Source organism: Maylandia zebra, linkage group LG17 (assembly GCF_041146795.1).
Source record: "Maylandia zebra isolate NMK-2024a linkage group LG17, Mzebra_GT3a, whole genome shotgun sequence".
Lineage (NCBI taxonomy): Eukaryota > Metazoa > Chordata > Actinopteri > Cichliformes > Cichlidae > Maylandia > Maylandia zebra.
In genome coordinates this window covers 17,653,067-17,676,504 of record NC_135183.1, presented here as the reverse complement: position 1 = coordinate 17,676,504, position 23,438 = coordinate 17,653,067, and the positions used below count along the sequence as shown (strand labels likewise).

At 42.3% G+C, this 23,438-nt stretch overlaps 1 protein-coding gene and 1 long non-coding RNA gene across 5 annotated transcripts; one reads left to right on the top strand and one right to left on the bottom strand.

Moving 5' to 3' along the window:
• Positions 1 to 1,463: 1,463 nt before the first annotated feature.
• Positions 1,464 to 23,234, top strand: kiaa0930. 2 transcript variants are annotated; one of them, XM_004564872.6, is made up of 10 exons: positions 1,464 to 1,890; positions 12,981 to 13,129; positions 15,281 to 15,385; positions 15,471 to 15,548; positions 15,646 to 15,747; positions 16,096 to 16,236; positions 16,477 to 16,665; positions 18,720 to 18,879; positions 19,556 to 19,711; positions 20,018 to 23,234. In XM_004564872.6, exons 1-10 carry the CDS (start codon positions 1,746 to 1,748, stop codon positions 20,056 to 20,058), a joined length of 1,266 nt encoding a protein of 421 aa, XP_004564929.1. In that variant the 5' UTR covers positions 1,464 to 1,745; the 3' UTR covers positions 20,059 to 23,234. The 2 variants fall into 2 exon arrangements, with proteins under 2 accessions (XP_004564929.1, XP_004564932.1); XM_004564875.5 differs by lacking the exon at positions 1,464 to 1,890 and adding an exon at positions 4,487 to 4,698.
• On the bottom strand, positions 3,572 to 5,324 carry LOC105941225 (uncharacterized). 3 transcript variants are annotated; one of them, XR_013093945.1, is made up of 4 exons: positions 5,029 to 5,324; positions 4,682 to 4,825; positions 4,445 to 4,566; positions 3,572 to 4,186 (listed from the first exon to the last, which is right to left on the bottom strand). It is a non-coding gene; the product is annotated as an uncharacterized LOC105941225 (long non-coding RNA). The 3 variants fall into 3 exon arrangements; XR_001167854.4 differs by lacking the exon at positions 4,682 to 4,825 and having other exon boundaries at positions 5,029 to 5,318; XR_013093944.1 differs by lacking the exon at positions 5,029 to 5,324 and having other exon boundaries at positions 4,682 to 4,999.
• Positions 23,235 to 23,438: the final 204 nt, after the last annotated feature.

The following is a 23,438-nucleotide window of genomic DNA, read 5'->3' as shown; positions in this document are numbered from 1 at the left end:
GTGAACTGAAGCTGAAATATGACCAGATGATTTATGACGACTCACAGAGACGCAGATTTTCAGTGTTTTACACTCGAATTGCTCTCCTTTCTCTTTGCCGGCCAGCAGGGCGGGGACTGTCTTCGCATTACAAACAACAGTAACAAGGGTGTGTTTGATTTATTAACTGCTGAGCCCCGGAGGATTGTAGACCAGCGACATCCTGCAGGACCAAAGGGATTGTTTCCCTTTTTTTATTAAGTTCCATATACATCAATATTTCTTCAGTTGTAATACAAAAAAAAAAAGGAAAAGAAAATCAAATCAAAATCTGATGATTTTTTTTTGTGTTTTTTTGTTTTGTTAAACAAACAGGGCAGGAACCTTCAAATACATCATCGTTCTCAGTCACTACTGCAAAGCAACTCATTTACAATAGCTTATTACTTTCAGTAGGTTATAGAAGTTTAACCAAGCAGACTATCGATGTCCAGATAATTAGTACTTAAACGATCTTTCATGCCACATCAGACTAAACAATGAGTGGAAATGGGAGAAAAAATATTGCTCCCCCTTCTCATTTAATTTAGTTTTGAAGTTTAGATTCAATAAACTTATATAAATGTTTAAATTAAAAGAAAAAAATGCAGTCTTTATTTAATTATTTTATTTCTCATATATTTCATTTTCAGCTCCCAGTTTAATAAGAAAATTATCTTGAACCGTTTCCTTAATGTCATAACTGGAATTTTCTGTTGCAATTTAAAATTCATCTAATAGTTTTTAGTTCTTATCAAAATTTATACTTTATAAACTTCGTTTTATAATTTTTCAAAAATATATATTTTAATTTAACTTTGTATCTTAAATATTTCTTGTTTTCTTTATTGAAATTTTTTTTTCTTGAATCTGATTTAATATTTTTAAAAGCTTGTGTTTTATATTTTAACTTTTTCTTTTACATTTGTCGGTCATTTGGAACAAATTTAATAACACCTCAATGCACCCTGTCACTTTTGTATACCACGACATATGAATGAATACATCCTTTTGTATTCATTTATTTTCTATATTTATCTTTATCTTTATACCTCTATATCTATCTATTTATCTTAATATTTATCCATCAATATCTATTTTTCTACACTAATTTTATTGAAGTGCTTGATGTTTGTTGTATAGTTTCTGCTATGACAGCTCAATTTCCCTCTCGGATTAACAAAGTCTCTGATTCTGATTCATGTTTATTTTTGTTTTACATTTTGTTTTGTTTTAAATTTGTCCACTTTTTCTATTGTTTATTTAAGCTTTTGTTAAACAGTTTGTTTTATTTTATTATTGTTTATTCGTCTAAAGTTTGGGTATTTTTGTTCAGGCAGACAGGTCCTGCAGGATCACTGAATTCTTCGGTACGTATTTTTCTGTTACACCTCAGCGCTCTCACGCTCGACCTGCGCGTGCCCGCCGTCGCGGTGCCCTGTCCCTTTAAGAGCCTCGTGTTGTTACAGGAAGTGTGAGGGGTGTTTCCAGCTGATCTGAACAACAGGAGGACCGGAGTCTCCCTCAGCAGTCCGACCTGTCTGTGCTTTTTCGGGCACCTTAGCAAAGCTCGCCGGTCCTGACCTCCGGCGGCTCCTTTGCGCCGCGAAGAGACAGTCGTTCCGGGGTAAATCAGGAGGAGAGCCGGGGGCTTATTCTCGTCCGATAGCCGTGAGCCGGGGCCGTCGGAAGCTGTTAGCTCGGACTGTCATGATCCCAGCTCGGAGATGGCGTCCTTCCCCGGTTTGTGTAAGGCTGTCGGGCCCGCGGAGGAGGAGAACGGGGAGCTGGACGGATCCCTGCAGCAGATGCTGAAGGCCATCGCGGACGAGAGGAGCCGCCTGAACAGCCGACAGGAGATCAGCGGCATCGGTGAGTGTCTGCGGGCTTCTTCGTATCCACACAGGCAGCACCTGAACTCCCGTGAGCAGGGATGAGCCCTCTGACGTGTTTCAGGCTGGCTCTCATTTATCTGTGGGTCTGGTTTACTTTGGAGCAGGGCCGGATCTATCTGCTGAAGGCCCCCGGGGCTGTACTCTGGTGTTGGGACCCCGTGAAGACCCAAACACAGTGCTCTCCTCGCTTTCTAACCCAGCAGATGTTTCCATGTTTAAGCATTGGTGGACATTTCTTTAAACTAAAAACTAAAGACAGGTGTGAAAAGGTTTTTTAGTTAACCAAAAAAGTCTAAAAATGCACATGCTGTTCAAACAGGGTTCGGGCTTAGAGCCACAGCGCACAGTGGAGTTTTAAAAATACAGTAAATAACTGTCAATGTTAAATAAGAAATTGCAGGTCCTCTAGTGTCCACCAGAGGCTCCAGCAGTGAACAAATGTCCAACTTTACAGCAGAATAAAAGCCCCAAAATATTGGAGTGATTATAAAATAATGATCTGAAGGCAGCTTTGATCAATAAAAATAATAACTGAATTAATGTAATGACATTTATGGTTAATTTTCTAAACTCTGAGCTCCACAAAGGTCAGAAATCTGTTTTCTGAGGAGGACCTGAATGTCTCCTGTAATGACCTCAGCTGCCGTGGATCCTCCATCTCTATGTTTCTCTTTTTTGCAAGGACTGTGTCGAGTCCTCGTGACTGCCTTGTCGCCCGGTCCTCGTCACGAGCCTCGTTGAAAATAAAAATGAAAGTTGATCTTTGCTCCGGCCTGCGTTTGCCGCCAACATCGTCGGAGCGCCGCGCCGCCTGTTTCTGCTGCTCATTTGTTCTGATGGATAAATCAATGAAGCTCTGTTCACAGCACATGACTTCATCACAGCAACTTCACTGTCATCACCAGGAGCAGAGCAAATGTTAGACACTGCAGTGCTACCTCTGCTTCGTGTCATCATACAGTCTCGAGCCAGGCCTCATTTCTTTCTTTCTTTTCCACTGTATTAAACTAAATAGAAATCAGAGTTTGTACAAATCTGATGAGCTTGAAAGCTGATCTGTGGTCTGACCACATTATTTCCTCCTGTCATTACAGAGATGAGCCTGGTCTTGGGTCTTTTCAGATTCTGATCATCTGCTGTAGATGGTTTTTAGGCCTCACTCTTCTTCTTTTGTCCTTCACTTGTCCACTTTTCCTTCTTTTAAAATAAATAAATAAATAAAATTATTTTTCTATTTTTTTTTTTTTTTTTTAGGACACACCACGCTGAGATAATCTAGGTCTTCAGCTCTTTGAAAATCACCTTGTTAGTACAAAAATCGTATCGATGTTAACCTGTTTTATCTTTGGCACATTCTCATTTCTTTAACAGAACTAAAGAAATGAAGTGTTTCAGGGATCATCTGGTAATAAAAGACATGATTAAATGATTTGTTGCTCAGGTGGCCATCATGTGCAGTTGCAGCACTGGTTCATCCTTGAATTTGGAGCCTTTTCATGTTTGAATGATTCACAGGTCAGAGGATTAACAAACACGATCCTATGGAAATGCTCTGGTACAAGGACTGGACTGAAAAGAAGTGAAAAAGCAGCCAGTGTCCAAAGAAGAACTTGTACTGCTGTTTAAGAGCACTTTAAAAATTCACAGAAACTCTTGACTCCTTAAAAGCAAAATATAATGAGTTTTGGCTCAAGACTTCTGCACAGTATCGCAAACTAAACATTGGGTCTTCGAGCGTTGATCACATGAAACATCCTCAACTTAAATAATAATGAAACCAGTTGATGCAGTTTGACTCTACGTGTTCCTCAAGGCTGTGGCTTCAACTTCATTATTCATGGTTTTATAATACAGTGGACCGTTTATTAGCTGAACTCAAGGAGAGAAAGTCAGTCTGTGTTAGTTTTATATTTAAGGCCACAAACACAATTATTTAAACTGAGCTAATTTTTAATAGACTCTGGATTAGTTTACAGTGACACAGATCTATTTTTTCTGAATAAGAGCAGGTTTCCAGACTAATCGATCGATAACTTAAATATCGTAGAGAAGAGGAGTCTGTGGATACGTCACAGCGTGTGTGTGACACCTGCGGTATCACACACACGCACCCCTGTGGTGTCACACAGGGCAATATTTAACGGTAAAGACTGTACAGTGGGGCTGGAGGTGCTCCTGTTTCTTCATGCAGACTCTGTCATGTCCTTGGATGCTCCTCTGCAGGCGGCTGGTGGTGACTCAGGTCTGATCCGACAGTGACTCAGGTCTTTGCTCTGATCACAGAATAACTCGGATCAGTCTCTCAGACGCAAAAACATGGTGATGTCGCTAAAAGCATGGTGAGTACATAAGCTCACACACAGCTGACAATCACGACAGCTGACTCAATAAGGAAACTGAGGTTTTTCACATTAAAAGCCTAAGGGATGTGCTTACAGTTCTGTTTTTGCTCGTTTACACAGTAAGAATTTATTTTATTTTAGCTTTTATGATAAACCATGAGCTGAACATGCTTCAGATATTTCACTTACCAAGCTCTTCACAGGAAATGATAACCAGCTGCCTCCCTCCTCCATGTTGGGGAAACGTCCTCCAGCTCGCCGCTGAGCCATCACTATCAGACCGTGGGCGGAGAGGCTCTCTGGAGAGTCAGCTGAATGAAAACACGGGAGAGGAAGGGGAAAGGCGAGCTGAGTATAGCGGCTGAACTTTCAAAATAAGAGCATAAATCCATTGCAGCTAGCGTAGCTCTTGGGGCAAAGCTCCACCTGGGCAGTCCACACAGGTGAGGTCTGTGTGTGGTGACAAGTGGCATGATGTCAGCTCCGGCAGCACCTCTGCTGGGTTAATGAGCAGCTCAGAACTCTGGGTGTGACTATTATTCTGCAGCCACACCTGAATAAACACAGCTGCTGAAAGTTTGATAGAAAATAGAAAAACATGGAGGGCGATTAGACCGCCTCGGTGCTTTTTATCGGTTGGTGGCGGCTCGTATAATTTGAATACGAGCTCTTATTTGAGAATTCACGGTCTGAACTATAAATACTCGCTGAGGCAGTGAAGCGGCAGCCAGGCGAGGCAGAGAGATGAACATGAATGATTTAGCTTTAATTACCTCCTGCTGTAAATACTCTGACATCAGCGCAGCTTTCACGCTGACGCTAACGGTGAGAGTGTCCATCGATCGTCTGAGATCTGCTCTTCAGGAACTGTGGTGCAGAGTTACCGCCGATCTGACCGTGACTCGCTCTCTGCTGACAAATTATTACAAATCCTGCTAAATATTTAATGAGGCCGCAGTCAGAGTCCGTGCAGAGGTGGTTGAAGTGCTCCAGTTTGTGTCTACGTGCACATATGTGTGTGACCGCAGGACGTCACAGCAGCTCCAAGCTGTGTACAGTCTGTCTGTGGAGTGGACTGTTGGAGCCAGACTGTAAAGGTTTAATGTACAGGACCAGTTGTTACCGTCGATTTCCTTTAATAAGCGAATGGAAACATCTCAGTGCTGCGTTTATTTAGCCGATTGGTTTTTAGCTTTAATTTATGTAAGACTGTAAACTTTGAACTTCTAGACAAAGGTTTTTGTAATTTGTTTAACAAAAAGTAAAATCAGACCTGTTTGGATCATTTTCAGAGTAGCTTTGCATGATTCACAGTTTAAAATAATCCTGTATTTATTCCCGAGCCTTGCTTTAAAACTGTATTTCCCAGATCGTTGGTGAGTGGTTGCTTGAGGTCACTGGCTGGTTTCAGCGAGGGTGACAGCAAAACAAACCTCCCTGTGGCTGCTTTGGTCAGTAGAAGATTGCTGCGGTCTCGTGTAGCTGGTGTGAAAGAGTTTCACTCAGTGTGTCTGCAAACACAAGTGTGACACTGGAAATGTTCCTTACCACTGTGACTTTAGTGACCCTCAGTGCGCTCAGAAAGAACATGTTGATTATATTTAAAGCACAGTCTGTGTAACCTTTTAATTTAATATTCCAAATATTTCCACCCAGCTTTGGGTTTGCCTCCAATGTTGGAGAGGAAGCTAAGCTTAGCTGTGTTGGCTTCATCACGTCAAAGTCAGCTTTGTGGTCGTCATACTGATACTCAGCTGGATGGTACGCCAACGCTCTCTCAGCTGCTGTACAACATCTGTGACATGCAGATTGTATCAGAGCAGAATGAGCGCTGGCCAGTCAAAGGTTGTAGGTGTGAGTATTTGCATTTTTCTTTAAGTACATTGGAGCTTAATTACGAAGCACTTTCAGACGTTTGGCCTCAGTGGCTCAGGCGTTGCAGAGAGTCTCGCTGGTTCATTCGGCGCTGGTGCGTGCACTTTGTTCATCCTTTCATCCAGGTCACTGGAGCTTCGAAAGCACATCACACAGGATTATATAACTGTCATGAAAAATGCAGCAGGCCTACCACGGCTCATGATATTTCTACCCACTGCTGCAGAGAGATTTGGGGTGATTCAGCTCACTTTCCTCAGATGATGAGTGATAGTGCGCCGGGCTTCATAACACAGTTGATGTATTTTTAAAATGGCATATGCAGCTATAAATAGAGCTGGACTTTTATCAACGTCCCAGAGGCTCCTGCAGAACTGTACTCTGCTTCAGTCAGCTGTGAGCCTTTAACACCTTTAAACAACACTCTGAAGCCCAGGTGACATTATAACAAGATACAACAAGATACCTGGGTGAGTTTAAACTAAATGACACTGTTCAGCACATCAAGGCTGACTCATCCTCGACTCAAATCAGAATACATTTCCTTGAATGTAATTCATACATTACAGTGAGCCTTCACGAGATGATTTTGTTTTTTACTGTTCTCTGGTTCATGACGTCATCATCTTCACCTTCGTTGCAGTGTGAAGCTGTGATTTCAGGGATCTGCAAGTGGGGTTATGTCACACTCAGACATGGTCACAGTTTCTGTCATAAAATCTTTTCATGAAAGACTTGATCTAATCGATTATGCGGACTGCTTAGTATGACATGCGTGGTAGCTAGTGATTTTCATGATCATGTCAGCAGAAGTGGTTCATATGGGACTCAGCAGGGTCATCGACATATGTCATGAGAAGTTGTTGAAGACCCCAAAAAGTTTGAACATGCTGGTTTTCAGTCAGGATGATGTAAGGCAGCGCTGGTTTTCTTTCATTCGTGTGTGTGTGTGTGTGTGTGTGTGTGTGTGTGTGTGTGTGTGTGTGTGTGTGTGTGTATATATATATTTTTTTAATTTAACCTTGATTTATACAGGTATTCCCATTGAGACACAATATCTCATTTACAGGAGAAACCTTTTTTGGACAAACAATTATCACACCAAAGGAAAAAAACAACTTTTTAGTGGGATTTAAAGAGAGCTGGGGGCTCTCTGGGTAAGTTTGGCCATTCTTTGGGTGGTTGGAGTGGTAATAGAGGTCCTTAACATCCATTAGGTGGTTTACGTTGTCATCAGGAGAAACTGAAACATGCTAGTCTTTTAGTGGCATGTTATGTGGTGTCGCAGCATTGGTCTTCTAAAACATTTAGTGGTCATTATCATTCCTGATCTGAACCATTGGTTCAGTCTTCTGCATCTGACCATAACTAGGCTGATCTCGTATATCCTGAACCTGCCGTGGTTAGTTCCTTTAGGAGGTTTTAGTAAGATTTCAAGACAATTGTAGTCAAACTTTTGTTGGTTCCAGCGGCAAGAAAGAAGGTTTGAGTTGCCATTAGGGAGGTTTGAAGAATCCTTTGGCTCTAATTATAAATGTGATTCAATAGGTAGTTTTAGGAGTTCTAGAGAAAATGTAGGTGCTTCCTTTAGGTCTATATGTGGTTCAAGTTCTCTTGTAGGAGGCCTTTGGTATAGTTTAGGTCAGGGGTGTCGAACTCCAGGCCTCGAGGGCTGGTGTCCCGCAGGTTTTAGATATCGCCCCGTTTCAACACACCTGAATCAAATTATTAGTTCATTACCAGGCTTCTGGAGAACTTCAAGACATGTTGAGGTGATAATTTAGCCATTTAAATCAGCTGTGTTGGATCAAGGACACGTCTAAAACATGCAGGACACCGGCCCTCGAGGCCTGGAGTTTGACACCTGTGGTTTAGGTATTGTTGGAGTCACTACAAGGTTGTATGGAGCCTTTATTGGTCTCTGTTCAGGTTTTCAGTGGTTCAGGGTTTGCTCTCTCAGATGATTTTTTTTTTTTTTTTGTTTTGTTTTAGGAACCTTTCGGATTTCTAGAGTTATCCCAAACACAGTCGTCTGGGCTCCAGAGTTTCACAGCAAATACTCCGAGGATATTTAAGGATATTGGTAAACAGCTACACATCTGGCATGATAGGTGGATCTTAAATGCAAAATCTGGGCTGTTTGGTGTTCACATGTGATTAAAACAACAGCCAACAACACAAGGTGTGGCAACAGTTGACGCTGCACCGTCATCAAAACCCTGGAAGAATGTGGTTTGTCCTTCCTGCAGAGCTGCCGTTTTAAAGTACCAGAAATTAAAGGACTGATGGTCAAGTATGAGATGCTGAGGTTTAATAAACTATGCTGGCTGTGAGGCGTGGTTTAAAGTTACTGAGTCATTACTCTGACTGTAGTTACCTGATATTGGAGCCTGAGTTAAGGATTTCTTTTGGCTGGTTCAGTGCTTCCTGTTGCTCTTTGGAGCTTCTTCTGCTTGGGTTGCCAGCAGGTCGTGTTCACTGACTCACCCCCCGTCTGGGGAAAACATCCCTCATGCCAAGCGTGACTGGATGAAGGCCAGAGGTCACTTCCTTTCTACAGCCAGCGGCTCTGCTTGGCTGCTGCCTTAGCTTGGAGGTGTTGACTTGTGTGAGATGTGAACAGCTTTAAGCAGCAGCCTAAACATTAATTCACACACTTGAGTTTCAGCTGTAAACTCTGAATAATGACTGCTGACATCGGGTACTAACACCACAGAGGAAGTCTTAGTCCTTTTATAGGAGCGCAGAGTTAAACATGAGTAATTCGGAGAGGCTAGACAACAAGACCACAAACACCCATCTTGGGGTGCTTGTCATCAGAGAAGCTTAATTACTTCTGCAGTAATGGTCTGTATTTATATAGCGCTTTACTAGTCCCTAAGCACCCCAAAGCGCTTTACATATCCAGTCATCCACCCATTCACACACTGGTGATGGCAAGCTACATTGTAGCCACAGCCACCCTGGGGCGCACTGACAGAGGAGAGGCTGCCGGACACTGGCGCCACCGGGCCCTCTGACTACCACCAGTAGGCAACGGGTGAAGTGTCTTGCCCAAGGACACAACGACCAAGACTGTCCAAGCCGGGGCTCGAACTGGCAACCTTCCGATAACAAGGCGAACTCCCAACTCTTGAGCCACGATCGCCATGTCAGTTCTTTATGAGATGTTTATTTATGAGAAGTACCATTTAAAAGAAAAAAAAAAAGAAAAAATTGTATTTACCTACCAGAACCAGTGATAAGTATTCATTTATTTCCATTATTTGCAGGTTTATTCAGACTCGTCCTCTCAGTCACTCTAAATTAAACCCATAAGAAGTGTTTGTACAATTACTCTGGTTTCATCTTCATCTCAAATTAAATTAAAGCCTGAACAAATCAAAGCAAACGAAGTTTATCCTCCTGGACCGACATAGAGTTAAACTAATTCATTTAATATCTGTGAAATTTAATGAAATGCCAATACACCATCATGGAAGGGCTTTATACCCACATCATGTGGGTTGGTTACTCCTCGTCATGCTGTGTCTCCTTTAACTTTGTACTGATCTTAGAATATTTAGAATTTGATTTTAATTTTAATTGGATATACAGCAAAAGAAAATAAAAGGCTACTTATAAAATCTAGAAACAGAATAAAATCTTAAAGTCTGATCTGATCTTTAGAGAGGGGGACTTTTTAAACAGATGGGAGGTAAAATAGACAATATAGATATATTTATAGCAGAAGGTAATTAAACATTAAACAGGCTAAAAAATAACTGCGGACAGCCGTGTTAAAACTTTTACAGCAGAAATAAAGATGTTTACACCCTGATGCACAAACTGTTTTGGTTTCTAGAGAGAAGTTCCAGCTTCACAACAACTTTTGCCAAGGAATAAAGAGGAAGTAAAAGAGAGGAATAGTAAGAAAACTGTCACTATTTGCAGATGACAGTGTTATTTATTAGAAAAGAGGAAGATTGTAATTGTTTATCTGAGACTGTAATATCAGGAGTCAGAAACAAATATAACTTGTATTAGGGCTTAAAGTTTGCATGATTAGGGGCGTGGCCTCTTTAACTGACTGGGTGGATGGTGACACAGATGGCTGGAGCTGCTAGCTGTCTGCTAGGCTCCACCTCAGCTAATTGGAATCACTGAACTGGCCCTCTGGATCATGTTTGTGCTGTTGGAGCCTCAAGGATCTCAAAACTGGATTATAGATGGCAGACAGTTGGTGTCGTAAGCCACCGCCTCTGTTCAAAGATTGTCGTTCACAATGTACATAGATGGCTTCTTTCACTCATCTTTCAAACTATCTGTACTCTGTCCAAGATGTGAACATTGGCATCCTCGAAAGAGTGACCTTTGTCCTTTAGATGCAGATGGACAGCCGTGCCTTGTCTCGTCGAGTTGGCTCTTCTATGTTGTGTCATGTATTTGTGAAGTGGCTGTTTGGTCTCTCCAATGTAGAGGTCTGGGCGTTCCTTGCTACACTGTACAGCATGCTCTACGTTGCTAAGTTTGTGTTTAGGAGTTTTGTCTTTGGGATGAGTCAGTTTTTGTCTGAGTGTGTAGCTGGGTCTGAAGTACACTGGGATGTGATGCTTGAAGAAGACTCTTGAGTTTTTCTGATAAACCGGCAACATAGGGGATAACAATGTTGAGTTTGTCTTTCTGATCCTCCCTAGATGGCGTCTCATCTTCTTTTCTGCGCTTCTGGTGTCAGAAATAACTTCTGACACCAAAACACAAAACGTTAGCAGCTAAAATACAAACGCCGAGGCTTCTAAATGTGGCGTGGTGTCACAGTGGCTTTGTGGTCCACAAAGAGTCCAACTCAACAAGAGCCAATCACAGACAGGAACACACACACACACACACACACAGCTCAGCATCGATGTGTTTAATTTAAAACATGTTAAACTGTGTGAGGAATCAAAGTTCACCAGTTTTCTTTAATTAAATCAAAATTAGCAAAAACTCTAATGAGCGTGAATCTTAATTGGCTCCGGTTCAGCCGTCTGACCCGCTGACCTTCTCCTGCTGCTCTCCAGGTTTATCTGCAAGAGAAGCTCTCGCAGGAAGTTTAATTCAATGCAGAGTCATTCTCTGGCAACTGCCTGACAACTGTTGCTAAGCAACAAGGCAGGTGCCTCCGGCCTGTAAAAAGGTAGCAAAGAACCCGGGGTGACGGAGGACAGGGGGTCGATACCGAGTGAAACACAGAGCGTCAGTATGAAATCGATTGGTGTCTGTATCCTCTCACACTCGGCCCTGTTTGATCCTTCAAAATAAAAGCGTGTCTAGTAATCCAGCAGCCTGTGAATAATGCATGAGCTGATTTTATTGGTCATAAGGAAGAAATAACTGTGGATCTGAACAAAAGCTGGAGCTGAATAATAGATTTTAGAGACAGAGTGTGAACAAAGCACACTTCCTCTGAGCTGCTTTCAGACATTAAACACTCACTGACACCATATTCACAGGGAAAGGCCTTTGAAACGTTTAAGTCCAGGTTTAGTGTCAGTGCTCGGGTTTTTGAAGCCCGTCTGAATGAAAAAGGTTATTTTAATATTTAATTTTTGTGGAACAGTTTCAGATTTCGTGATGTCACAGTTGTAGTTAAAGCTTTTATTGAAGTGTAGACCTTGAACCTGGATGTTTGGTTAATTAATCATCTGATTGTTTCCCGTGGCTGCAGGTTGGTTTAAACCTCTGAGGAGCACTGCTGTCCTATATACCACTTGTGTGCTGCTTGACATCAGCAGCTGCTGGATTCTGTCCATAGATCAGTAAGATCGGTGCTGATGTTGGATTAAAAATGACTGAACTGTCACGGCTGTCTGTTATGTTCCTCGATATGAGTAAATAAATGCTCATGCATGTATTTTTGCTGAAGGAACTCTTGTTGCCGAATAGTTTCTTCCCTTTTTCTGTTTTTGTTCCTCTGAAAGGCCAAAATTTATAAAGAAGCTTGAACTGAGGCCAGATTTCGTTAGCAGTTGAAGAACAAATATTTTTTCCTCGAGCAGCCGATCACTCTGTAAGTGTAAGGTAGGAATCACTGGACGTGTTTCAGGCTTCTCTAGTCTCGCCTTTCCTTCGTTTTAAACGCTGTGATGTCACACAGCACCAAAATGTATTCATTTATTTAGTTATTCAACGTTTGAAACATCTGTCATGTCACAGTTGGTGACAGCCAATTAGATAATGCTATGCAAATATCATGAGAGAGCAATATGTGCATGAAATAAACTGTCGGCTTTTTTCTAACTGCCGGACTCGGACCGTAAGTGGAGAAAAATGGTGTATGTACAGTACTTGACTACACACTGCAGCTCTTAACAGTCAGGAACACCCACAACAGTAAGGAACGTGAATCCTGTCAAAGTGGTTTTTGTTGGGCAGTCACACATATGTCAAGTACTTTTACTGTGAAAGGAAAGAACAGGAAGATGCCCATTCCATACATGTGTACAACAAAGCAACAAGAAAAGTAAAGGATAGACGTAGCTTCTAGGTCTTAAATCTGCATTCTGCACCAGGGGCAACGATTGCCTAAAGGCTTCTGGTCCCATAAACGTTGATGGGAAAACACGTAAACACCCTCCTCATGAGTCGCGATAGTTTCAGTAACATTGAATAAAACATGGAGTTAATTGAGTAAAATTTGGTCATTAATGACGTCGGGACGATTATGTGGTGTGCGCCAGCGAGCATGCTCAGACAGTCATGTCTAATCCATCCCAGTCATTTACTCAGAAATCGTTCCACAGACTGTTTAAAAATCTGCATGAAGCTGCTTTAAACTGAATTCTCGTGCTGACTTGTTGTTTTGACCTTGTGTTTCTTGTCTCTGCAGGCTGTTTTAAAGATGACCGCATCGTTTTCTGGACCTGGATGTTTTCCACGTACTTTATGGAGAAGTGGGCGCCGCGACAGGACGACATGCTGTTCTACGTCCGCCGGAAGCTCTCCTACGTCAGCGCCGACAACAGCGAGGGCAAGAAGGTGACATGACACTTGATGTAAAGAGTCATCATCGCTCACGTTTCAGACATTTGCAGAGCACCAGCAGAGCCTGAGGGCCAGGATTCCAAAATAAAAGGTTTCAGAGAAACGTGAATGAGGCGGTGAGACATGATGGATGTGAGGCTGCATTTGTGTCTCTGTTGGTGAATAATAGATGGCTTGCTGGTCTGGATGTGGAGCAGCATTAAAATAAACCATGTTCAGGCTCCCTGTGAGCTGCAGTGGTTGTGTAACGTTGGTGTTCATGTGAGGATCATTCAGAGGGGGACTTTGACCCACCATCGCTCCCTTGCCCTGAGCTTTCCTACTACTTTTACTGTGAAAATGCAGAGTTTTTCAGACCCTTTCCGGCGTCTCCTTTATTTATTTGTAGTTTTTTGTATTTTTACCTTCGGTGCACCTGACCTGTGAGTTTTTGGCCCATTAAATGACATATTGCAAATTTTGGATGTGGTTATGATAGTTTGTCCACCACAGGAGCAGAATATGTGACAGAAAAAAGGAAAATCAGAGAACTAAACTTTAACCACTGAGACGTTGGCTCGGTTATCCAAAGCACCGACCCAGAGTGGTTACATCTTTTTCCCACAATCAACCCTGAAAAGACCCTAGAGGACTTCCTGCTCTCTGAGGTGCTCACACTTTCCTCCGTGGCTCTGGCCTTTGACAGATCTGATGATTAGATTTATCTGAGTCTGCAGCAGAGCGGCTTCGCCCGCAGGTGGACAGTGTGGTTCATTTTTACTGCAGCGTCCGTGGCTGTCAGTCAGACTAACAGCAGATCAGACGATACAGACAGCAGACGCCATAACAGCCGGCGAGATGATCGGCAGCGACAGCAGCCATCAGCTTCCCATCACTCTGTCCTCTGAAGAATGCAGCTTCAGTCACAGGAACAGAACCTGAAACAGAGCAGATCAGAAAAACGATGGAACCAGCTGATGAGACAGAAGCATTAGTCTCAGTAACTGAAATTAATCTGAGGTTAACTTATTATCATTTTAGTTTTTGTCTTTGTGATCAAACGTTTAAACCTGCAGATTTCTCATGATGCCCTAAATCTCAGCCTCGTCCTGCTCTTCATCTCTGGTCGTCATAATTATATTTTATAAGCTCAGGCTCTGTTCGTCCTTCATCCCCCTGCTGTGTCCAGGCCACTGCTTCCTGTCCCAGAGCAGAAACAGCTCTGGGAACCTTTCTCCTTCACATTTGTAATGTTTCCAGGGAAAACTTATCTAAGCTCAGGAACTTTTTTCCAGCATTTGTAAGTTTAACCAGCTGTGAGCATCAGTGCGAGTGTGAACAACCTGCAGCAGACACCAGCTCCTCTGTTTCTGATCATTCAAAAAGTGCATTCCAGGTGATCTTTCAGCTGGCATCAGTGTGTGTGACGTGTGATTTGACCTTTGGAGGATTTGCGGGTTTTGGTTCTTCTTCATTGGTTTCATGTTCTCTGATGGACGCCTGGAGCTTCAATCGCTTTAACCCTTGGAGTTTGCGTGATGTCAGACTGAACATCTGGACCAGAAATGGTTCATGACATCAAACTGAAGAAGCTGCACCTGGTTTAAGATGTGAAATCAAAATGGCAGCTGCTGTAAAGCGGGTCACGCTGCTGTGACGTGTTTGCTTCATCGTTCAGGTCAGAAAATGTTCATGAAGTTTGCATTGCTGTGAAATCAGGATCATAATCTCCTGCCACACACACACACACACACAATGGAAAACTAGAGTCATTTGACCTGAAATGAGCTTTGTGTTTTTGCTGAATCAGCGTCACTTTTTCAGTTTCAGTTCGTCAAAGCAGGAGGATCTGAGGCCACATAAAAACCACACACACACACACAAGCGCTTCACAGGGAAACCATGACGACCGCTCCTACGCTCTAAATGGTTTCTGAGTGATATGAAGGCTGGCTTGTGGAAAACTTGTATTTCCCTCAAGACCAGAGAAATTCACCAAGTGGGCAAGGAAACGGTGAAGGAAGGAAGTATGTGTATAGGCGGGATGGATGGGGAAAAAGAGGAAGTAGGAGAGGGAATCTGGGAGGAAGTAAGGTTGAAGGAGCTGAGTCTGATGGTAAGTGTGTTCAGACATGGTGCTGATGGAGGCTTTGTGCTGTGTTTCAGGTGGAGGTGGAGGTCTACAGGAGGGACTCCAAGAAGCTTCCGGGTCTTGGTGACCCCGACATCGACTGGGAGGAGAGCGTCTACCTGAACCTCATCCTTCAGAAGGTGCAGAGCAGTAAAGTTTAAAAAAAGAATCTTTTAAACTGTTTTTTGTTGTCCTCACTAACCTGACTCCTGCACCCTCTTCCAGCTGGACTATGTGGTGACGTGCGCCGTCTGCACGCGCTCAGACGCAGGAGATATCCACATCCACAAGAAGAAATGTCAGGTAGGCGCTCTGCAGCAGCTCGAGCTGATGAAGCCACCAACCTTCTCTCATCCCACCCGTGATTTGTCTCATTTTATTTCCCCTCCTGTGCTCACAGGAAGTGTTCGCATCTCCGAGTAAACATGCCATGGACAGCAAAGGGGAGGAGTCCAAGATGAGCTACCCCAACATCTTCTTCATGATCGACAACTTTGAGGAGGTAAAAGGATGTTTTCAGCTCGTGCAGAGCTTCTGTGGTGAAACGTCTCTGAGCTCACAGTGCTATCACACTGAGGAGGGGAGGTGGGGGAGGAGTGAGGGCGGTGACTGCGCAGATTAGTTGATGAAGCGTGACTAAAAGCTCTCGGCCCATTTTAAAAACGAGCTTGTGCACAAGCGCAGCGTTTTTACCGCCACAAGCAGCAGAGTTCGTGCTGGGACAGAAACCGATGATCCTCCAAGGCAAGGGAAACGCTGCTGACCACAGTCACGAGTCGATGTTTCTGCTGCCGCACAGAAAGACACGGGACATTTGCAGGTGAAGTCATGTGACCTTCTGTTTGTGCAGGTGTTCAGTGACATGACGGTGGGTGAGGGCGAGATGGTGTGCGTGGAGCTGGTGGCGAGCGACAAGAGCAACACCTTCCAGGGCGTCATCTTCCAGGGCTCGATCCGCTACGAGGCGCTCAAGAAGGTCTACGACAACCGGGTTAGAGACCAGAGCGTACACCTGCACACATGAACACCTGCACACATGAACACCTGCACACATGAACACCTGCACTACACTAGCAGAAACATGCTACAGGAGTGTGAATGTGTTCTCATTTAGCATGCTCACATTTATGAAGTCTTGACACTTGGGCTAAGAACACCTGCAGACTCTGAAGCTCTCAGGTGTGATGGGTCAATCAACTGTCAGCAGTTTGACGTCCGTGTCGTGTTTCAGGTGAGCGTTGCTGCTAAGATGGCCCAGCGGATGTCTTTCGGCTTCTACAAGTACAACAACATGGAGTTTGTGAGGATGAAGGGGCCGCAGGGCAAAGGTCACGCCGAGATGGCCGTCAGCAGGGTGCCGACTGGCAACACCTCCCCCTGCGGCACCGAGGAGGACCAGGTGTCACCCATGCACGAGAGGGTGAGGGAGAAGATGCAGTTTAAATATTCGGTCTTGAGATTTTTCATTTTTTCCTCTGAATGTCTCCACAACAGATTTGAAGGTTTTGTTTTTGAACAGCTGTGTTCATGACCTCAAATGTGATTGAACGTAAGCACTTTACTGTAATACTCTGTGGAGAGGACGGGGACTGCTTTATGTCTCAAACCAAGTTTTTCTTCAGAGGATGAGACCAGTTGTGATTAGGTTGAAATCTGAGTTACCACAGAGAGGCTCGTGTGACCATCCACCACAGAACAACACTGCAGGTGGAGTTACAGTTAAATTGCTTTTTGAGCTGCTGAAGTCTGATCTCACTTTCATTCCCGAGGCCGATAAACAGTTTGAACCTTGTACTGAAGCCTGTGCTTGCTCTATAAAACCTCTTTACAGTAGAGCTGGATATGGTACGCTTAGCTTTATGTTGTGATAAAAGGATCATTCTGCATAAAATCAATCCATCCTCTTTTATAACAGTCTGTTTTACTGCTATCAGAGTTCCTTGGACACTTTTGTAATCATGTCCAGGCCTTTGTTCCTGCTTACATTAAAAAGAAAAGTGAATGAACAGCCCACATATCTCCACATCTGTGCATTAAAAGGGTTTTGATTGAATTGTCCAGTTACAACAGAGGACTGTAATCCCTCAGCAGCTAATTGAATGTTTCAGTTTAACCTCTTAAATGAAATCTGAAGGTCTTCACCTGAAGCTCATCTCCATCACAGAGCTGTGATGAAAACCTGCTCGGCTCGGGCAACCACTGGTGTGGTTTCACTTCTGTGTCCGAGATCTTTGAGAAGTAGAACAGAAAACCCCAAAACTCAGGAAGTGAGTCGAGCGAACGGCACGAAGCTCTGCTCAGACGAAATCAGGTCGAGATCAATAATACATGCAGCTGGACTGACTGTGCATCATTTAACAGCCGGATGTGTCTCTCACAGAGACGTCTGCTGGAAGGAGAGCTCAGCATGAATCCACTCTTTGATTATTGATCTGAACAATAATTAAAAAAAAAAAAAAAATTCACATGAACCAAAAAACCAAAGGATGTGACGGTGTTTACTGAAACAAGGACAGGAGCGATGGGAGAGCTGAAGGAATAAATTTACTCTGCTTAATTGGAGCAGCTCTTCCCCACAAATAAACTTCAAACTGCCCGACGTTCCAACAGGAAGCTCTCTGAACATCAGGACATCACACAGAGATGTAGAAGAAAACGTTTCAGCTGATTTCCAGCTAAACTTTCTCCTCATTACCAAAGAATCTGGTGCTGGTCAGGTGTGAATTTTAGGATATTTACACAGTTAATTGCTAATTAATTTTAGCTCAGGTTGGCTTGTGTCTCTGTAATACAAGCTGCATATCATCCCACCATCACCAGCAGGACAATGATGCACAATCAGCAGATTAAACCACTGATCACCTGTGGACCACAGACAGAAAAGCCTAGACTCCTGTGATGTTTTATTAAATATATAATCCACAATGTTCCTGAAAAGGCCAAATTTCTCTGCTGTTCCAGAGTAAGATGTCCCTCAGGGTTCGACATTAGGCCTTCTGATATATATATTTTTTTACTTGAATAAGACTTTACAGCTGAACACAAAGTATACTTTTTTGCTGATGATGCCATCCTTTATGAAACCTTCTTTGAGCCCCTCCTCTTGGGTTTATTTGTGCCCCTGTTTTTAAAAACAAACAAAAAACCAAACATTTGCTCCTTTGGGGCTTTTAAATGTTTCGATCGATGGTTCCGATCTCTGTATGTGACTCACTTTATTAATGTGAAACTTCCCAACAAGACAAACAGTTTGGGTTTTAGAGAATTTCGTGTCCCTGCTCTGGTCACCAGCCGTACACTTACAGTACATCGGGAATTTAAGGTTGGATTGCAAACGAATAAAATGCAACTGAGGATTTCGGCCAGTGAAACATCTCTTCTGCCTCCCCGTCTCACTTCTGTATAACGAGGTCTCGGTGACATGTGATTAAATCTTACTTCCTGTGTGGACTCTAACCTGCTGTCCTTCCTCAGGTGACATCGTTCAGCACGCCTCCGACCCCGGAGAAGAACCGCCCCTCCTTCTTCTCGCCGTCTCTGAGGCGCAAGATGCCTCGAAACCGGATCGCTGAGATGAAGAAGTCTCACTCTGCCAACGACAGCGAGGAGTTCTTCAGGGAGGAGGAAGATGAAGGTAAAGACTGGCACTTCTGCCTCATTCCTGAGACGCTCACCACAAGTGTGGGTAAAGTTTTCCTGAATTAATTCAGTTTATTAATCAGGTTAGCTGTGAGTCTCTTTGTGATAACACAACATTAATAAAAGATCATTAAACAGTCGTTTCTAATATACAGCAGTTCTCAGCAGCAGGTTCAAAATCTCCTTTTCCCCCTGAAGTAATCAAAGATCCAGAAACATGAATGTGTCACAAAACAGAGTTCTCAAAACAGATCAGTAAAGTTAATTAAATGTAACCTGTGCGGTTGTGGCTCAGTAAACTAAACTCGTCCTGGAATTCAGACTTTGGGTTCCTGGATGTTGCTTGGTCGGTTATGGGAAAAAAACGCTACCCGATCAAATGTTGGCATGGTTTATGGTCCGAGCCACTATGATATCTGATCATCTTTGAACCTCCAGTAAGCAAACTTCCTGCTCCTCTGTAAGAAACCCAGCTGGAGAATTTAATGACAGTAAGTGTAAAATGGCGCCATGACATGTTCTGGTTTTACTTAAAGCTGAATTTTAACCCTCAGTGGGCAAAAATCTTTAATTTACTCTGTAAAACATTTAAGAGCATTACCAAAAATGGTTTATTAATAACATTTTTTTCAATTTCTTTCTTTTTTTCTTTTTTTTTTTTTTGTGTTCAGATCTTCACACCACCACAAACCTCCGCTCGCGCTCGCTGTCGGGCACCGGGCGCTCATTGGTCGGCTCGTGGCTCAAACTGAACCGGGCAGAGGATTATTTCCTGCTGTACTCACACCTGACCTACGTCACCCTGCCACTGCACCGCATCACCACAGGTCAGAGGTCTCACACAGCACCACAGTGCCCTACTACCCTCTGCAGGGACACTGCGGGAACTGCAGGAAGTAAAGAATGACATTTTAAATTTATTTTAGGTCTCATTAATTCATAATATTGATTCTATTGAGGGTTACATAAAGGATAAAACCTGCCTTTGGATAATCTGCAGGATCATGTTTGTCTTTCATTGCCCAGCAGGAGATCATTAACATTGTTTTGTGTTGTCAGTGACAGCAGATGTGTGCTGATGATCACTGATGGATTGTGCGCGCTCTGTTATTTATTGTGTCTGTGTGTTTCAGACATCCTGGAGGTGAGGCAGAAGCCGATCCTGATGACATAGCATAGCTGGACTCAAAGCATCACTACGAAGTGCCTCCTGCATCAGGCCACCGAGACAACAGCAGCGCCCCCGGTGTTCTGACCGAGACCCGCAACCAAACAGCCGCTTCAACCGGAGACGCAGAAACGGCGTCAGAGGGACGACGAACAAACCAGCCATCCGAGAAGTGCCTCCGACTCTTTCGGTTCCTGCGGCCATCTCCACGGAAATGGGCCCGGAGTCAGGATCACATGACCTCTGCGTGAACTGACCGGAAATGAGAGCGAAGAATGTTTTTGTCTGTAAATACCTGCTGCTTTTCTCACAGACGCCTTGACTAAAGGTCGAGCTTTTAGAGACCGCCTCCTACTTCCTGTTCGGCTCGCTGTGGACTTCTTGTTTAAACTCCACCACGGGTGAAATTCTGGGTCACAGTGATTGTGTGAGAGGAAACGGCGGGGTCAAATCCACCTGACTTATACAGGAAGTGGTCGCTTCACTTCAGAATAAAACACCAACCTGTACAACTGAGTTCACAGTTTAAACCAAACGACATGTGATAAGTGTCACATGACACAGTCAGTTAAGGATTCTGTCATAATCATTTTACAGGATTATAACTAAAGACAAAAATTTTAAAAATAATTCTAAGAATGATACTTTTTTCAACTAAGACATGACCCACATTTTCACAACACTTATTCAAGTTTTTCCCCTGTTTTTGTAGAGAAAACATGAAATATTTCATATTTATTTATATTTGTTGTTGAATTTTATTATCAGACATCAAAGATTTTACAGGAAAAGGTATTATAAAAATAATCATTTTTGTTCATTATGTTGAAAGTTTTCCCTTCTGAAAGAAAATGCATCTAAAGAATAGTTACATTTTCAGCTTAAGATTTCTCTCAGAATGACTCAGACCTCAGTCATTCACTAAGATCAGCAAACAGTAAAACGAGTCCTTCAGACACTAAAACCTAAAACTCTTTATTTAAACACTACTCGCTTCATGTTGGATTTTCTGAGTAAATGTGTTCTAATGAACCAAAAATACAGAAAATAAATACAGTTCTGATGCTGAAGACCCAACTTCATCTTGTGCGTTCTTAATTTCTTTGTATATAATGAATTTTATAAGTTTAAGATGTGAAACTATAAATGTAAGTTATTATATCTGCGTTTTTCACAAATTTGTACTTCTGTCTTACCTTCCAGTGTGAAACACTTGGAGGCGACTTTTGTTGTGATTATATGAATAAAACTGAATTTACAGAAAATTTCCAACTAACAAAACGAGAATCTATTAAAGTCATTTTGAGAGAAATCTTGAATTATTTTAACTGGTGCAACATCATAAAGGCTAACGTTGAGTAATCCTGATGAAGAAATTCTCATATTTTATTCCAACACTCCAGAGTATTCACTAAATAGTTTTAACTTTTATCTGTATGTACGTATGATTGAAAGCAACCCGTCTATAACATTTAATGGTAACTTTATGACAAGTGTTTTTAATACTAGCATTTATCGTCAGCGCTGAAGGAAATTTTTTAAAAAGAACTTTAGAACTTAAGATTTTTCACAAGTTTGTGCCATGAGTTTTCTTTCTGTTGCATTATCTCATTAAGCTCATTAAAAATATTCAGTTTAAAAAAATAAAACTTATTGTAAAATTGCAGTTCATGAATTGTTACACAAAATTATTTCAGTATTTAAATACTTGACTAAAATTTAAATTTTAAGTCCAAAATCTTTGAGTCTACTTTAAAGTTCAAATTAAAACGAGTTTGAATACAGATACAGCTTTAATTCTGATGACATGTTCAGTTTGGGATCATTTCAGTAGGACTTGTTGAACCATGATTCAGTATTTGACCCCGTCCTCGTGTCCTCGTCTTTATACGAAATCACTTTTTCGACTTTTCACGTCGACTCACTAAAGCGAAAAAAGGTAAAAGAAAAAAAGCAGCTTATAAAAACCAGCTTTTACTTTTTACAGATTTATTTTCAAACCTGCGGCTGAAACTGGACGAGACTTGAAAAACTGCTGAAGTTCCAGACGAAACTTTAAGGGAACAAAAGAAACTGAAGCAGCCGGCTGTTGATGTTAAAGTGACTCCCAGTTTTTGTCCCTCTGAGCTCCCGAAGCCTTAAACACACTGACTGTGTAACATCTCCTCTTTTCACTTCCTGTTTCTTTAAACTCACCTGTGAGACGTTTTAGACACACCAACCAGCCCAGGCTTCGAAGCGTCACCTGCTCCTCACCTGCATCATCAGAACACCAGAATCACTCTGTGTGACTCACAGCGACTCCTTTTTCTATGTTTCCTGTGAAAACTTAATCTTTTTGGATGTTGGAAAAAATTACAGCTGAGAAATGTTTTAAGAAAACTGGAACAAATTCAACACTGTAAGGAGGGGAGGAGGGCTAAAATTGAACTGAGTCTAGGTAAGTAAAAATTTTAGTTTTAAGGGCATTTATTAAAGAAAACTGCTTTTACCTCCTGAATGGAGAAAATCTCAGTAACCTCCTAAAAGTGAAATCAATTTTACTCTAAAATTTCAAAGAAAAATGAATCTGTTTTTAAAGTAAGTCGTACCTTGAGAAAAAACTCCAACTCTGATCCAAAGTTTGTGATAAAATGATGTAATGTTATCATCTTACATTATTAAAATTAGTTTTAGATATTGGAAAAAAATTTTTCAAGAATACACTTTGAGGTTTTAATGATTTGCATGTACGCTGTACTACAAACACCTGGTGTTTTCAGGTTTGAGGGTGGAGTCAGATCAGCTGTTGGTGTTATTGATCAGATGTCATCAGTATTGGTTTGCTCTCAGATGAAGCCATCGTCGCTCAGAGTGTTTTCCTCCGTGTCGTATTGCACCTTTTTCTTTGTGTCAGTGTTTTTGATGTAGTTTATAGATCTCCAGCTGAATGTATCCACGCTGATTAACAAGCGCTTTAAGTGAGAGACGTTTGACGGACTGTGACGGTTTGCACTGTAAAACGCTTTTACAGCCTTTTTGGAAGCAGTTTGTTAAACTTTCTGTTGACGTGTTCATGCTTCCATCACAGCTTTTGTACACAGACACACTTAATGTGCATGTTTCTGTCTCTTCCTTTGTTTCCAGACTCTCTGTACATTCTCCTGCATTTATTTACTGAAATACACATTAGCAGAAAAACACCTCAATGTCAAGTCGTCTGAATTCAGCCCCACAGTCACAGGTCATTAAGGTGGACTTACTACAGTTACACTGAGCTGTGGTGAAGCCCTTCAGTGTAAACATGCTGTGTTAGGTCCTCCCCCTTTAAATACACCCTCTGCAAAAGCTGTTTTTTCTGGTTGACCAGCTTTTGGAAGCCTGCCGAGGACCAGGTGTGGCTGTAG